The sequence below is a fragment of the Manis pentadactyla genome, chromosome 8 (assembly GCF_030020395.1).
Source record: "Manis pentadactyla isolate mManPen7 chromosome 8, mManPen7.hap1, whole genome shotgun sequence".
Lineage (NCBI taxonomy): Eukaryota > Metazoa > Chordata > Mammalia > Pholidota > Manidae > Manis > Manis pentadactyla.
The window spans coordinates 48,810,008-48,825,118 of record NC_080026.1 but is presented as its reverse complement, the minus strand read 5'-3'; the positions used below and the strand labels follow the sequence as shown (position 1 = coordinate 48,825,118).

The 15,111-nt window shown below is 40.5% G+C and overlaps 1 protein-coding gene across 1 annotated transcript in view; it reads right to left on the bottom strand.

Moving 5' to 3' along the window:
• Window positions 1-4,610: 4,610 nt before the first annotated feature.
• The window catches only part of DISC1 (DISC1 scaffold protein), a 561,660-nt gene continuing 551,159 nt past the window's right edge, over window positions 4,611-15,111 (bottom strand). The window contains 3 exon segments of the mRNA XM_057505361.1: window positions 4,611-4,874; window positions 6,366-6,529; window positions 14,677-14,794. Of these exon segments, the coding sequence (XP_057361344.1) occupies window positions 6,390-6,529; window positions 14,677-14,794 (258 nt within the window). The 3' untranslated portion in view covers window positions 4,611-4,874; window positions 6,366-6,389.

Genomic DNA, 15,111 nt, shown 5'->3' with positions numbered 1-15,111 from the left:
AATGATTATAATGATTTTGTAGCAAAATAGAAAATAACATAACATTAAACATATAAAGAATAAAAATATGCTGGCTAAAGTTTGGTAAAAATATGTTTTTGTATGGACAAAGACTAGAAAAATGAAGGTAGTGGGTTACACATCAAACTTTTTAAACAGTTTTCTTTTAATGTTGTGGTTACACATAAAAATCATACAGGAAACGAAATAATAAATAACTGTTGCTCAACATTCAGTGAACTGCTGTTATGTATCTCGGTGTGTGGGCATGTGTATAGTCTAATAATTTATCAGATAGATTTAAAACCAAGTGTCCTAAGAAACAACACTCAACATTTTCATTACTTGCTGGATGATTTTCATTAAGCTTTTTAGCCTCTGTAGTCATGAATTCATCGATCTATAAGAAAAACAACTTTTATAGTAGGAGTCCAGTAAATATTTCTGGAGTGAATAAATAAATAGACAAAGGAAATATGTAAATTCTTGTCATAGAAATGAGCTTTGTTTCTAATGGAAGCTTTTCAAAAAAGGCATCCTGAAAAATGGTGTGGAAATGTCAACAAGTTCTTTTGGGTGATTGTAATAATAAGGGAGGTAAAGAGGTGTTTTCTGGTCTGTCTTCACTCTGGTGTCTGTCTTCCTACAGTGTGAAAGTGTGTGTGATATGACATTTGAATAATACTTATTTGAATAAAACACTGCATAAGTAGGTCTAAAGGATGATGGGGGACAGATATGACTTCAGCTCCTCACTTCCCACTCTGCCCCAACACCCAGACCATGGGGCTCTTTGGCGTAGTGTTGGAAGGCACTCCCAGCCCAGGGCGAGAACTGGGATGGCAGAGGGGGCTGAAGCCAGGGTGCTAAACCACTGGACATGTCATTCAAGAAAGTGACCAAACAAAATTCAAAAATGATAATAATTATAGTGATAATGGTAATTAATGTCCTTTAACCCATTTGTTCATAATATGTCATGGTATTCTTTTGTTCACCAATACCCAGTATACTCCCTGGCACCAGGCAGGGCACATGTGGAGCTGAATGGAGTGAGTAAGCAGCTCGGGGCCTGGGCCCATGCACCCTGCTCAGCACATGGGGTGAGAAATTATTTTATTTTATTTTTTGATTAAGTAAACATAACCACTTGGTACAAAACTTTTAAAAGAATGACAGTGTTCAGGAAAGGTAAATCTTGCCATCCTGTTTCCCTAAGTGCCCTGGGGATATCCCTAAGATATCCCACTGATATCTCTGCAGATACAGGCATAATGTGTACACAGAGAGTGTGGGGGAGCATAATGTATTTAAACTGTTTACTGTTGAAAAAAACTTAGGTGGTTTTGTTGCCCATTTTTGGTCTTACAAACAATGGTACTGGTAAAAATAAACTGAGGTATAGTACACATTTTTGGAGTTTATTTGAACAAAAATCAGTTCGAATACAGCTGTGCTAACCTGCAAGTGGTTAGGGACACTTCCCAGTTAGGAGGTGGGGAGAGACTTTAAAGAGAAGATTTCTATTTTATAACCTTGATGCATTTTCAAGCTTAGATTTTGGTTTGCTAAAGTTGGCCTCCATGACATTATCGCCACCTCAGTCTAATGGCCTCCTTGTCTAATGCACTGGACAGCACAAAAGGACATTTGCAAGTCTGCACAGGTGTTAAGTCCATCTGTGGTTTAGGTACGTAGGTGAGGAATTGCTAAAAGGTATGAAGCAGAGTTCTGATACTGGAGTTATATATGTAAGACCGGAGGTACCGGAGGAAGGGATGGGTCTCACTGGAGGAACCCGACTCGAGCCAAATAAGGAAGAGAATGGCGAATATCACTCAAATGATTCAATAGAAGGTCCCTACCCGCAGGTCCCACCTAGAACACGCCTCGCAGTACTCTCTCTCCAGCAACCCAGCATGACCAATCATCGGTGATCATGATACCTACACTGGCCAATTAGTTCTGTCCACAATATCCTTAGAGCTCTCCCAGCACCCTTGATAAGCCTGTTGCCCCTTCTACTGGGCATGACTTCCCTGGCCCGTGAATACGCAGACTGGTGAACCTCACCCGGGATTGCGCTAATAAAATTTTTTTGCTCCTTTGTTGCCACTTGCCTGGTCTGGTTTGCATTTACCTTACAATATATACATTTGTGAATCCACTGAGATCAGGTAACATTTACAGAGATGTGACAACTTATGATGACTTCCTATCTAAAAGTTTAATGTGCCTTTCTATTTGTTTATTTCTTCTCTTGTGTCCTTCATCATAAAATTTCCTTCATCTAAGACTCATACATTTCTTATTTAATTGTATCCCTGTTTTCTCTTTATTTTTGTTGCTATTGAAATGGGGTCTTCTCTTATGCTTTATCTTCTGATTGTTGTTTGTATATGTAAAGCCTGTTGATTTGGGTACTTTAATGGCATTAATTGTGTAATAAACTTTCTGTTGATTCTCCAAGGTTTTTAAATCAAAATTACATCACCTGTAACTATTAATATTGTATTTCCTTCTTGCCAAATTGTAACCCTCATTTATTTTTCTGGCCTAACTCAATTAGCCAGTATCTCTGGTAAAACATTTTCAGTGGTATCAGTGGACACCCTTGTCTTGTTTCCTACTTTAGTGGTCATGTTACTTTCAATTTCCTTAATTAAGGGGTCTGGAATAGAAAACTCCATTGTTTTCAGATTTGTTGCTATCTAAAAGTAAACATGTACACAATTTTAAAGTTTGCTTTATTAGAAATTTTTTGTGTGATATAAATAACTGTACAATTAGTCATCCTGTAACAGAAAGATGAGATGAGATGATAAATGTTTCTATGGCTCATACTCAAGAAGACAAAAAAAATGTTTTAGATGCATTGCAGTTTGGATATCAGTTTTATTTTCATGTAACAAAAAGTAAGCTTCATGAAGCAATAAATTATATGCCAAAACTCTAAGATAAGATAAGGCAAGGGTATTAAAAATAACCTGTAAGTATTGAATAACTTATACAAGAAGGCATTAAGCAATGAGGGCAATGCCTTCTTGAATGCCTTCTGAAATCACCAATTGGATGGGGGTTTTCAAGAAAAGCTGGCCAGTATCAGGCAGTAAGTGGTTATTCCTGGCATAGCTCTTGGGATAGGTGAGGAATGAATGGTTGGTCAGGACAGTGGTGGGTGGGTAGATTTGTTGATGCCCTTCTGAGCCTCAGCTTCACAGCCACAGAACAGTGGGCCTACGTGGGGGTGTGGAAAGCTGAGGTTTCCCTTAGTTTCCCCGATTCACCACACAGGATTCCCAAGGTGACCAGTGTTCTTAAGTGAACAAATAAGCTCCAGGGCTCTCAGTCCCAAAGTCATTAAAGGCACCTTAGGAAGAGCACCAGTTATGAGCATTCTACTTGTCTTCGACTGCTCCTGTCCTCCACCACTGACCAGCTCTGTGCCCTGGGGAAGTTCATTAGCCTCCTAAGGCCCAGTTTCATCAGCTACAAATACTTCCCTAATAATATGAGGGTTGATATGAGAATTAAATGAGATAATGATTATAAAGGTCTTAGGACAGCCCCAGTACACACATGTGAGCCCTTCCATGTTCCTTGTGTGTGGAAATCAACCTTAATGCAGAGGAACAAAAGTTTCCAATGTTACCTACTACTGTGATTTGAGGATCACTTTGACCTTGAAATTTCAGGAAGTTGGAAAGAACTAATATTGACTGAGAACATGCCCTAACTCTCAGACTGGTAAAGATAAATGGGCAGTCATTTGAATGTCAGAATCTCAGCATGGTGGGTAATGTAATATATTATTTATTCTGTCACACCATATCCCAGGGAAATCAGACACTAAGTCATCATTTTCAATCTGCACTTTGGCTTCTGATCTTCACTGCCTCCCTAAAAACTTAAATTGTTTTGTTACTTTTAAATTCAAGCCATAATCTCTTTTTATGTTGCCCTGATATAAATCATCCTGTGATATGGTTTGAGATATGCATTCTTGGGTCTTCCAGGGTCACAGGGGCTGAAGAGGGGGCTTTGTCCTGAGAAGGCTGTGTAGCCATTCATAGAAAACACCCTGGCCTTTAGCAGGCTTTCTGAGTGATTCTGCAACTGGCATAGACTAGAGGTGAGTGACAGCATGCGGTTAAAGCATCATTCACCTGCCCAGGACTTAAACTTGCTCAGGTGTATCAACAAGTAAATGAATGCACTGCCCAGGTACTAGAGAACCCTCATTTGGGACACACTCAGAGCAGTTATTAGCTTCCAGAATATTCAAATACACCATGACCTCATGATTATTCATGATGGTGTCTGACTAACACAAAACACTTGGTTTAGTGACCTTAAAGATGTCTTGTGTCTTGGGAGCTTTATAAAAGGATGCATTTCAAAGTAGGGATTCCTTACTGGCAATATGGCCAATCCTGACTCTTTCCAAGTTTTTGCCTCACTGGGATTAATCCAGGGATTCACATCTTCCAAGTGTCATATGACTAGCACGGAATATTTTTTAGATATGATTGTAAATAACTCAGGATTTGGTCCATCACTGAAAAACCAAGAATTCCTGGAACAAACTATACTTATTATTAAAATATGTATACCATGTATTTTTTTAATGCTCAAAATAAAACTGTAGGAAACACAATCAGAAAATTCACATGTTGTGCTTTGTTTTGCTCCAAGGACCCTGAACAGTTGCCGGCTTAAGCAGGGGCATCTTCTCAACCAAGGACAGAAGTACTGCACAACAAAGAAAGCTGTGCAAAGTGCCAGCTGCCTTCCAGAAACAAGTATGACTTCAGGAGATGACAACAATTGTCTAGTGTCCATGGATCCATGTGAAGGCTGGAACTTCTATATTCCTGTAAGTATCAATATGAACAGAAGCAAAAAGAATCAATTAAAAAGTGATCAATTAAACTTACCAAACTGTAGCAAGTACTGAGTAAGCTCAACACTGTGTAGAAGCTTGAACCTGGTCTCTAACACACATGACTGAGGTAAAGCAGTATTTGGACCACAACTTCCCAGACAAGGCAGGGCTACACAACACTAGATTGAGGGGATATTAATAGAATTTGTGGGAGAAAATATATCTATGATCTATTCAACCTAGGAAGTTTGGGGTTAGGCAGAATCAAGCAGGCTTCTTTACTATAAGCTGTCCCAGTCTAACATGCTATGTGCACTGTAGCTCTCCAAGCAGAAGTTCTAGCATGGCAAACTTGACTGAAGGGGGATCCTCTGAGAGAGGCTGCCTCCCTCTGTGCACTTGGAAAGTGCTGCCTCATTTAATTCAGCCTGTGCTACAGCTGCTCAAGCCCAGAGAGTCCCACATCACCCCACAATACTGAGTACTACAATGCCTTACTGAGTAGTGCACCAACTTAGTGAGGATGCACCTCATTAGGGAGATCCACCACCTTAGCGAGATGCACCACCTTAGTGAGATGTACAACCTTGGTGAGAAGCACGGCCTTAGTGAGGCTGCACAGCCTTAGTGAGATACACTGCCTTAGTGAGATTACTGCCTCTATGAGTGTGCATTGCCTTGGTGAATACTGTCCTGCACTGAAGGTTTCCACATCCATGTCCTGCCTGGCACTATGTAAAACAGGTTCTGAAAGAATGTAGGATAGGTTCAATAGGTCCCCTCCTCATTTCATGTTCTCATTGTAATTGAATTTCAGAATGTGCTGATGAAACCCCAGGGACCCTTTCTATAGAGACAGGTATTGCCATAGTAAGAAAAATGAAAGACTGCTCATTACTGATAGGCTGCTAATTTAAAAAAATTCTTTTGGAATTTTTCATACTAATTCTTGTGAGATTGTAGTGAATCACAGGAGAAGTGAGGTGAAAAGCTGTTAATTCCAGATTCTGGGGTTAATTAGCTCCCTAATATCATGTAACAGTAGGAAAGTATAACAGGTATGGTGAGAAAGACTTTGTTTGGTTTCCTTTTTATAGGTTCTTGAATCACACGATATTTTAATTGCAACAGAAAGCAAGGTGGTACAAGAAAGGAAACATTTTCCTAGCAAAATTCACCCCAACTTCTGTCTATTGGGAGCTTAGATGAACAGATTTTCAAGTGCTGTGCAGGGAAATCCCATTAATGAAACAGTAAAGGTGCCTTTGAGTGCAATTTAGAAGGAAATTCAGCTGATTGTTACCCCTCTGAATTCCAAATTGCAGATTCACAGATCTCAGCCTTAGGAGAGCAACATGGACCACCTTTTTTCTAGAGACCTTGAGGCTCTAAGTCCCCATAATTGATTCAGGCCCCTTGGTTATGCAGGGATGTGAGAGAGGCCCCCTGAACATCCACACTGATGGTGTTGGTCACTCACCCTCCTTTCCCTGTGCAGTCCCACCTAAGGAGACTGTGTTGCCCAGGGGCCAGCTGTCACACGGAAGGCGGCCTCCCTTTCTCCTGCTTCCTTTGCTGGCTGGAGCTGCAGGATCATGGCCTGCAGAGTTTCCTTCTCCATCTGGAGCTCCCTCTTGAGAGACTGTGTGCATATTGTTAAGGAACACACGTGAAGGTGGCGGGCGGCCCTCCACAGACTTGGAGGGATCTTATAAGAGTATGTGTGCCTGTTGGAAGCAGATGGGCGCCACCATCTAACTGCAGTTTCAAATTCTTCCAAATTGTAAGAATTAAATATTAATACAATTTTACACTTCTTTTAAGAGTGATTGCAATTTTCTATGATGCCTGAGGTTATTAACTCTCCCAAGTAAGGTTTCAAAAGAGAAAAAGTAGAGTCAGTTCCAAGACCAACACAGATGGCCTTCTGGGACACTCCATGATCTGTGGTCAGGGAGATGGTAATTCCTGTTAAGCCCCAGGCTGGGGCAGGGTACCTGTCACATTCAAGTGCTCTGACAGCGGAAAGGGCTCAACACTGGAAATCAAAGCATTCCCAGAAACCCAGGATTTGGGGCCACCATAAGTCCACCATAAATAGCCATTCAGGATACTCGAGACTTGACAGAGGGCAGGAATTTGCCTTCCCTGAGTTTGTCTGTTTTTCCCTAAACTTTTGGCTTCTTAGTTTCCTAACCTATAAAGTTGTTTTCTCACATAGAGAACACAATCACAGAGAACTCAGCAATACTTCTGTGGAATAAATAAGGCTGCCATTTTCCTAAGAAATGCACTGTCTTCTGGGTGTTTGAGCTGGGGAATATTTAACAAAGGATAGTTTTCTGTCTATCCATAGTCAGATCCTTTGGCTCTCTCTCCTTTTATATCTGGAGTCAGAACAACTCTAAGATGAATACAGGATGAGAGAAGGAGTTAATTCTTTTAACTTATTAGCAAACTAACTGATCTTCATCCAACATGAATGAAGGGGAAACATGGAAGTATGTTGACATCACTGAAATCCTGTTAAATTGTAACCTGAGGTCAGACCATCTAAATATTACTAGATCAGATATAGAGAAAACAAAGCTTTGGGAAAGGTGGCTTGCATCTTACCAGGCATAGACTGTCTACTATGTTTCAATGTTGTTTTATTGAAGGGCAATGTCAATGCAATGTCAAGAGAAGAAGACACCGTAGGTTTTGACTGTAGAAAGCTTTTTCTTTCTTTTTTAAATAAGGAACTCCAGAGGATCCTGGGAATTATACAAATGAACTTCTCCTAAGCAAAAATGCTGAACCAGCTTGAAAAGCTTTTGGCAGCTTTTCATCCTCTTGAAGCTTCACCAGACTTCATCATTTGTGTAATTTACATACATTTACTATGATGGTTCACTCCTTGAACTTGAACTTAAGGGAAATGAGGAGGTGCAAGGGAATAAAAAAATCCAATATTTGTCCTATTTTTTTCCTTTTTCAAAAGGATTTCTTTCCCTCCATTTCTCTGGATAGCTCTGTTAACCTTAGTGAAAACACATGACTTTATACAAGAAGGATAAGTGGTCCCAGAGCAAAGAACAAGCTGCAATTTAATCACAAAATCATGCTACATTTATAAAGAGTGAGCATAGAACCTAAGTAGTGTATGAATCCTGACAAACTCCTGAGATTTAATTACCTTTGACTCTACACCACTATTTGTAATATGCTGAGTGAAGATAAAGGGTCAGTGAGAGAGAAACTGAACCAAAATGGGATGCTTCTTGAAGAGCTTCTGAAATTCCCAGCACTGACAGACACACCGAAAAGGTTTTACAAAAAAGAGAGAGAAGCTGTAACAGAAAAAGACTAAGTTAGCATCATTAAAATATCATATCAGCTTCTCATACTGCTACATGGGAGAGTCAGAAGACAGGGATGCCGTTTAATGCTTTCACTGTCTCTCTGGTAAAATGCATATTCTCATACTTTCTTCACAGGGCTAGGGTTAAAAGAAAGACTTTTTTTCCTATGAACGTATAGTGCCTTTTGTGAGGTACCATGAGATTTAAGGTTAATTTACTAAAATAGCAGATACAGCAAATGCCCTGGCTCTGTCTAAGCAGAACTAAACACCACAAATCTCAGAAACCTCATTAAGTGAAACTTGGTGAAATAATCATCCAAATGATTCAAATCATGTTTTTATTTACCAAATACCTCTTTCTTACTAACCTGCTAAATGTGTGATTCCTTACTAAATGTGAATTTCAAACATTCTGAATTTAATGAAATGGAAGAGAATCCAAGATAAAATGCAGAGTGGGGGGTTGGGGGGTGGGAAGCAAGTTGCAGCACAATCTGTATGGAATGGTCCTAATTTAAAAAAAAGAAAAGAAAGACTAGAAATGAGTCATTTGTAGGTAAAAAAAGGGCCTTAGAAGGACACAGTAGTGAACCTCTAGACATTGCTACTGGGAGGGAGAGGTAGCCTTTCTTTTACATACCTCTTTAATATTCACAATGGGTATGTACACTTTTATATTTAAATCAATGTATTTATAAAAGGAACCACTTGAAACATTTCGCTATTAAGCAGTCAGGGAAATGAAAGCAGAGACAGAGAGGCTTGTTCTTTCCTTTACTTATTCGAATATTCAAACATTTCCTGAGCTCCTACTTCCTACTGTGTGCTAAGAAATGTCCTGGATATGGGACAGACATGTGGAGTGAACCAAAAAATTTATTGCCATCATGGAACTAAAGCATCAGTATGTGGAGCAGAAAACAAGCACACATGAACCTAGACTTATGGAGCCATGGGAGGGTTTGAACAGGGGAGGGACATGATCCCTCTGGCTGCCTTAACTGTTACTAGAATAAAGGGGGCAAAAGCAGAAGCAGGGAGATGAGAGAGGTTGTTGCAATACTTCAGGCAAGAAAAGATAATGGTTTGGGCCTAGGTAGTGACAGTGGAGAAGGTGAGAGGTGGTCAGATTCCAGATATGTTTTGAAGGTAGAGCCAACAGCATATGGTGATGGGCTGAATAAGGAATGTGAAAGGAAGAAAAGGCATCGAGAATGACTCCCAGATTTATTAAATCTAAGCAATGAACTGAAAAATAGACTTGCAATTTATCAAGAAGACTCGGAATGGGTAGGAGTTTTTTGAGGGTGGGGAGGAATTGGATTTTGAGCACATTAGGTGGAAAAGTCTACTTGTCAGTCAAGGGGAATTGTTGAGTAAGAAGTCGACATGAGTCTGAGGTTCAGTGAGAGATCCAGGTGGCAGATAGGCACGTGGAGGTTATTTTGAAATACATATTTAAAAAATATTTTCATAACATTTTCTCAATGTATTCCATTTGATAAATCCAACCAAGATCTTAAGGCTACTACATAGCAGAGTAGGAATAGAATCATATTTTTGGATTGCTAACCAAATACGCTCATAGTTGAAGACCACTGACATATTTGAACTTGATTTTGTCAAATTGTTGAGCAAAAAAAAGTAAAACAGTACTGAAATTTTAGGTATAAATGATAGAGGTACTCACTACATCTAAAAACAATAGGTCTCAAAAGAGCTGAATGATTCTCATGATGCCTGTGCCATGAGAACTTCTATAGCCAAGTATAAGGTTCCCCTGTAACATATATGCCACCAAGAAAATAGCACATCAATTACAATGATGGCAGAAGGATTGGCATGCTGACATCTTTTAAAACACCTCTGGGACTCAAGACCGTTCTTTACCATCTTGGGATAGGCCACACACATATTAGTCAAGTGCATAACTTCTTGATAGTGAAATTGTGCCTGTTGTGTTTGCAAAGACAGTAAGACACCTTCCACAGTTCCCGCCCAGGATACAGGCAATATTGTCATTTGGAGCAGCCATTTGCACAGATCCTCAAATTCTTTCCAAGGGGTCTTCGGTTTATATACAAAAACAAGCAAGTGTTTTCCTGTCAGTTGGATTTCCAAGCAATTATTTTAATAGCTTACTCAAAAGTAAATCTTCAGTCCATTTGACCTACTTTGCTTCAAAAAAAACAATAGTACATCTTTTGAAACAGCTTCTCATTTGCTAAATTATTTCTTCTTATTAACAGGGATTCCTTTGCAGCCACCATGGCTTACAGTACTGGGAAATTCACCTTCAAGGAAAAGCCCAAGGTGAGGAACACAGAGGTTGAACAGCAAAGAGGAGAGCTTCTCCCCCCCACACACACCTGCTTCCATGGATGGGATGCTCATACAGGCAGTCTTTGGGGTGCCCTCCTCATTCCAAGATCACATAGTGCTAAGCCAGCAGGGGGACAGCCCCGTGTCCACACCCTCTCCTAGGCTTCCTCTTCTCCCATCTGCTTGCCCTTCCCTGACTCTTCCCACCCCACTCCTTTTGGAATGGGCACCACCAGCCCAGCAAACACACTGCTTTAAACACAAGCCCTCAGGGGCTCTTTTCTTATCCATACAGTTTGTGAGTGGAGCTCCATGATCCCATGGCCTCTCTTCCAGCTCTTTAGCTCTAGAAGTGGAAAACGTTTCCAAGGAGGCAGAGCAATCTCCCCAGACTCCTGTTACCTCTGTTTGTTCAAACTACACATTTGAATGTTGAACTAAACAAGTGTTCTTAAGGGAATTTGATGTTTGTGCATGTGCCTGGAGGTCTTTAGAGTATTTGCATGCCATCAACCACCACCAGAACTAATTGATTGGGCACATGCATTCCAAATAAGCAGAGGAATAGATTTCTAGGAGGGTTTCCTAGACATGGATGCAAATAGAACCACAAATAGAATCAACCTGTTCCCATCTCCTCTATGACTCAGAGACAGGCAGAAATGCCCCAGGGGCTTCACAGTATGCCCAAAGTGTCCCAATCCTAGGTGCATTTCTTTTCCTTTGAAGGTGTGCTGTAGAAGTTGAAGGAGAAAACACGAGAAAAATCCCTGCTTAAAAAGTCCCCCTAACCTAGATGGGCTTCAGTGAAAACATTTGGAACATGGAGGAACTACTATGTACACTCTAGATGTTTTTCAAAGCAAAACTCCTAATTAGGACTCAAAGTGACTGTGAAATTGTACTAGAGACTCGGACTGTGCTGCTGGAAGTCCCAGCTTAGTGGCAGAGAAGTCACACCTCCCATCCTCTCTCAGACATCAAACATGAATCACCTCCCAACACCAGCTCTTCCAACTACTGGTGCAGACCCTTCCCAAATGCTTGCCACTGCAGTTGCTGGCGGGCCTGTGTTGTTGTTCAGTCAGGCTCCGTGTAATTTAGTGAGCCTGTCAGGATGATGCAGAGACATGGCCTGTTGTCACCCCTTCTTCAGGTCTGGCAATCCAGGGTCTTCTCCTTCAAAGCAGGAGATGCCCAGAGTGGGGTGCCCAGAGTCCCAAACTTAAGCCAGGATGCCCAGAGAATGTGTTTGGGAGCTCAAGCTCTCTACTGACGACTGGCCAACCCTTCTGTTGATGCCACGCTACCAGTGACTGCTCACATGCACCACTGAATGGAAGCTCACAAGATTGAGTATTCACAGCATCTGGGTTTGAATCTTCTGGACATGAATGTCTGATATAGACACACAGTAATCACACTCCCTCCATCTCATATGCACAGGAGGCTCTGCCAGAATGCTTAATGGAATCCAACAAAAATATTACTCTCACTGTTCAGTGCTTTCATGTTGTTGATGGCAAGCTGTTTCTTTCAACTACATTCAGCTTCATATCTTTGTTCAAGAATGGAAACACAAACCAGCCAGTTTGGCTGGAGGATTTCAGCAGCCTCTTTGAACCTCTAGATAAGTTCTTATTTGAAACAAGGGCTTCAGTTTCTGTAGCATTGAAAATATGTCTTTCTATCTTAGGGCACCAGGTTCCACTCAGATCTAAGTGCCACTTTGTGTAAGTTCAAATATACCTTCTGTGTATTTACTCTCAATCAGTGACACAGAATAAAACCTCAACTTCAGAGAGAAGCCTGGGTTAAAATCCATATTATGGTGTAGATTTATCAGGGGAAGGGGATTGACTTCAGTACCTAAACCAGTGCTTCCAGACCCTGGTTGGACACATCCCCAGAATGTCACCACTTAAATCAGCAAAGATTCTCAAGGAACTTAACTTCAGTAAAATACTTTTATTATAGCTTAAAATTTAGGGTAACCATATGCCACAGTACAGGCCTGCTACCCATTTACTTATAGGCAAAGGTGCCCCATAATGGGCCAAGTAGGACCATGGGGATTATGGATGGAAGATTATCACTCATTAGAAGTTACCTTCGACCAACCATGTAATGTCTAAGCCTCAGTTTCCTCCAACTATCAAGTAGGGGCAGTAATCCCTATCTATAGCAGTTTTATTAGAATTAAATGACTTTTCATATAAGTCATTATATGGTTACTGACTGATTTCTTTAAGTATTTGTTATGAAATAATTAAATCAACCTACTTGTGTAAATCAAATCTCTCATGTATGAATAGAATGTGGTTTGAGCTTCTGACAGAGACACCAAGGATGGTGAGGTGAATGGGAATATCATTTTCTAAAATGAGGCACTTACCACATGTAAGAACCATGTTAAACATTCTTTCTGAATACAGCCTCATTTAGCCACCATGGAAACCTTAGAGGTATCCTTTATCATCTAATGTTACACGTGAGGAAGCTGAGGCTTAAAGGAGCATTATCAGTTGTCTGTCATCCTGTTGCTACTGAGTCTGGCTTGGACTGGCTTCAGGAAAACTAAAAAGGTCTTATTTTCACACACCTCTGTGTGCTCTCAGCCTCCTCCCCTGCCACCCAACCCTATTAAAGAGAAAACCCAATTCTTTAGAATCAAACTAACCTTCTAGAAACTCAATAAGAGACCAACAGACCCTGACTGCAGCTCTCGGAACTGCTACCTGACCCAACCATCAGCCTGAGGAATGTCCCACTGAGGAAAGATCTCGGCTGCCAGTCTGGGGGGTATGCATTGGCTCTCTGCACTTTGCTGCTCCAAGATGTCCAGTCAGTTGCCCGTTTGCTGGAGCCCATGTCCCCTTATAAGCGCTCAAATCTGTGTTATCCGTAAATATAAATAAAAAACAAAAATGCAAAACAAAAATTCTTCTACTGTTTCTTTGGCCAACTTTATAATAATAACTTAAACAATAGTTTTGTAAGAGGTAGGAAATCATGAATAACAGAATGTCTGCTTTTAAAAATCTACCTTGAGCGATGTGAAAATAATCACTGTTTAAATTGAAGAAATGCCCCACTAAGCCTGCTAATAAGCAAGGTCAAGGATTTAAGGTTATAATGAGTAAGAAAACAGTGTTGAATCCATCATTAAAATGTAGATCTGAATACTTGCGATTAAGATTAATCCCTGACCATTCAAAGCTACTTAAACAGCACACACACACACATACACATACATTCATGCTCTTTCTCTCTCTCAAGATAAGGTATGGACAGAACTGGAATTCTGAAAAGTAAGAGCAATGAGAAGCAGAGACCAAAGTAACTATATTTCCCACAAATTCATTTTAAAAAGTCATACTACTGAACAGAGAAGTGTTTTTTATCTAGAAAAATATCAGCTTGTGATTAAATAACCAAAAAGATGGGACTGCACAGCCCTTCATCCATCTGTGCACCTGTCCCTTTGCCCTCAGAGCAAGTACCCTGTGTATCCACAGGTCAGCATGGGGTACCACACTTCACATGGATGCATACCTAAGCCATATCATATCCCCTTGTGCCATCTTGCTCACTGACAGCTAGTTTTGATGAAGGTATTTGCAGATGTGACACCAAGTGTATGGAGTTTTGTGCAAGAAGAAACTGAAAAGCAATGATCTACAGTCCTTCTCATCATGACACACTACTGACTGTTACATGGCAGAATTTTGCTGTGAAGAAAAGCAAAGATGGTTTTGGGTTTCTCAGTGTAGAGAAAGCCCCCTAGAAAATGGAGCCAGTCTAACTCACAACTGTCTGAGTCCCAAAGCCAGCTTCACATGTCCCTGAAAACTGCATTTTGCTTTGGCTTCATTGTGTGATGTCTGAAATTCATGGTTAATTTTTAGTGGTCAGGTTTAATAACCAAAAATGCTGAACCAAAGACTGGAAAGAAAGCATTGCATAGTGGATAATCTCAAAGATCTGAGAGGGTGCTATGCTATAAATAACAGCATTATCTATCTGCTTCCATCTGCTAAGGCATGGAAAACTGTGTATTTTTAAAGACTTGCTTTTACAAAGTAACCTAGCAGGTACTTAATCTGCAAAATGAAAAGGATATGAATGAGATCTTCATCATGACTATGGATCGCTGTGTGAAGTTGATCTTCTAAGTACATTAACTTCTTGCCTATGGCTTCACATTTTTCTCCTAGTTCTGCAGAAAGGATGTAAGTTTCCTGGCCAAGGAAAAAGAAAAAGATCACTTGTAAGCTGCAGACTTTGTCAGGGCCATGAACACATCTGTGTTTGACCCAGTGTTACACACAGGGACGGTTTCCTGCAGAGCTCTCCTGGCTTCTGACTCCCAGGAGAATCAGACTTTGTTTTCCCTGGAGGTCATTCTCACAAAGACACAAACTAATTTCAGGTCATTACTGAATGATAAGCTATGTCTACATGACTCCACAAATTACCTTCCTTCTCTTGTCATTTCTAAGTGATATTTACAGTATGTCAACTCCTGAAGTGTATTTATCAAAGGGGACTCTTGTGC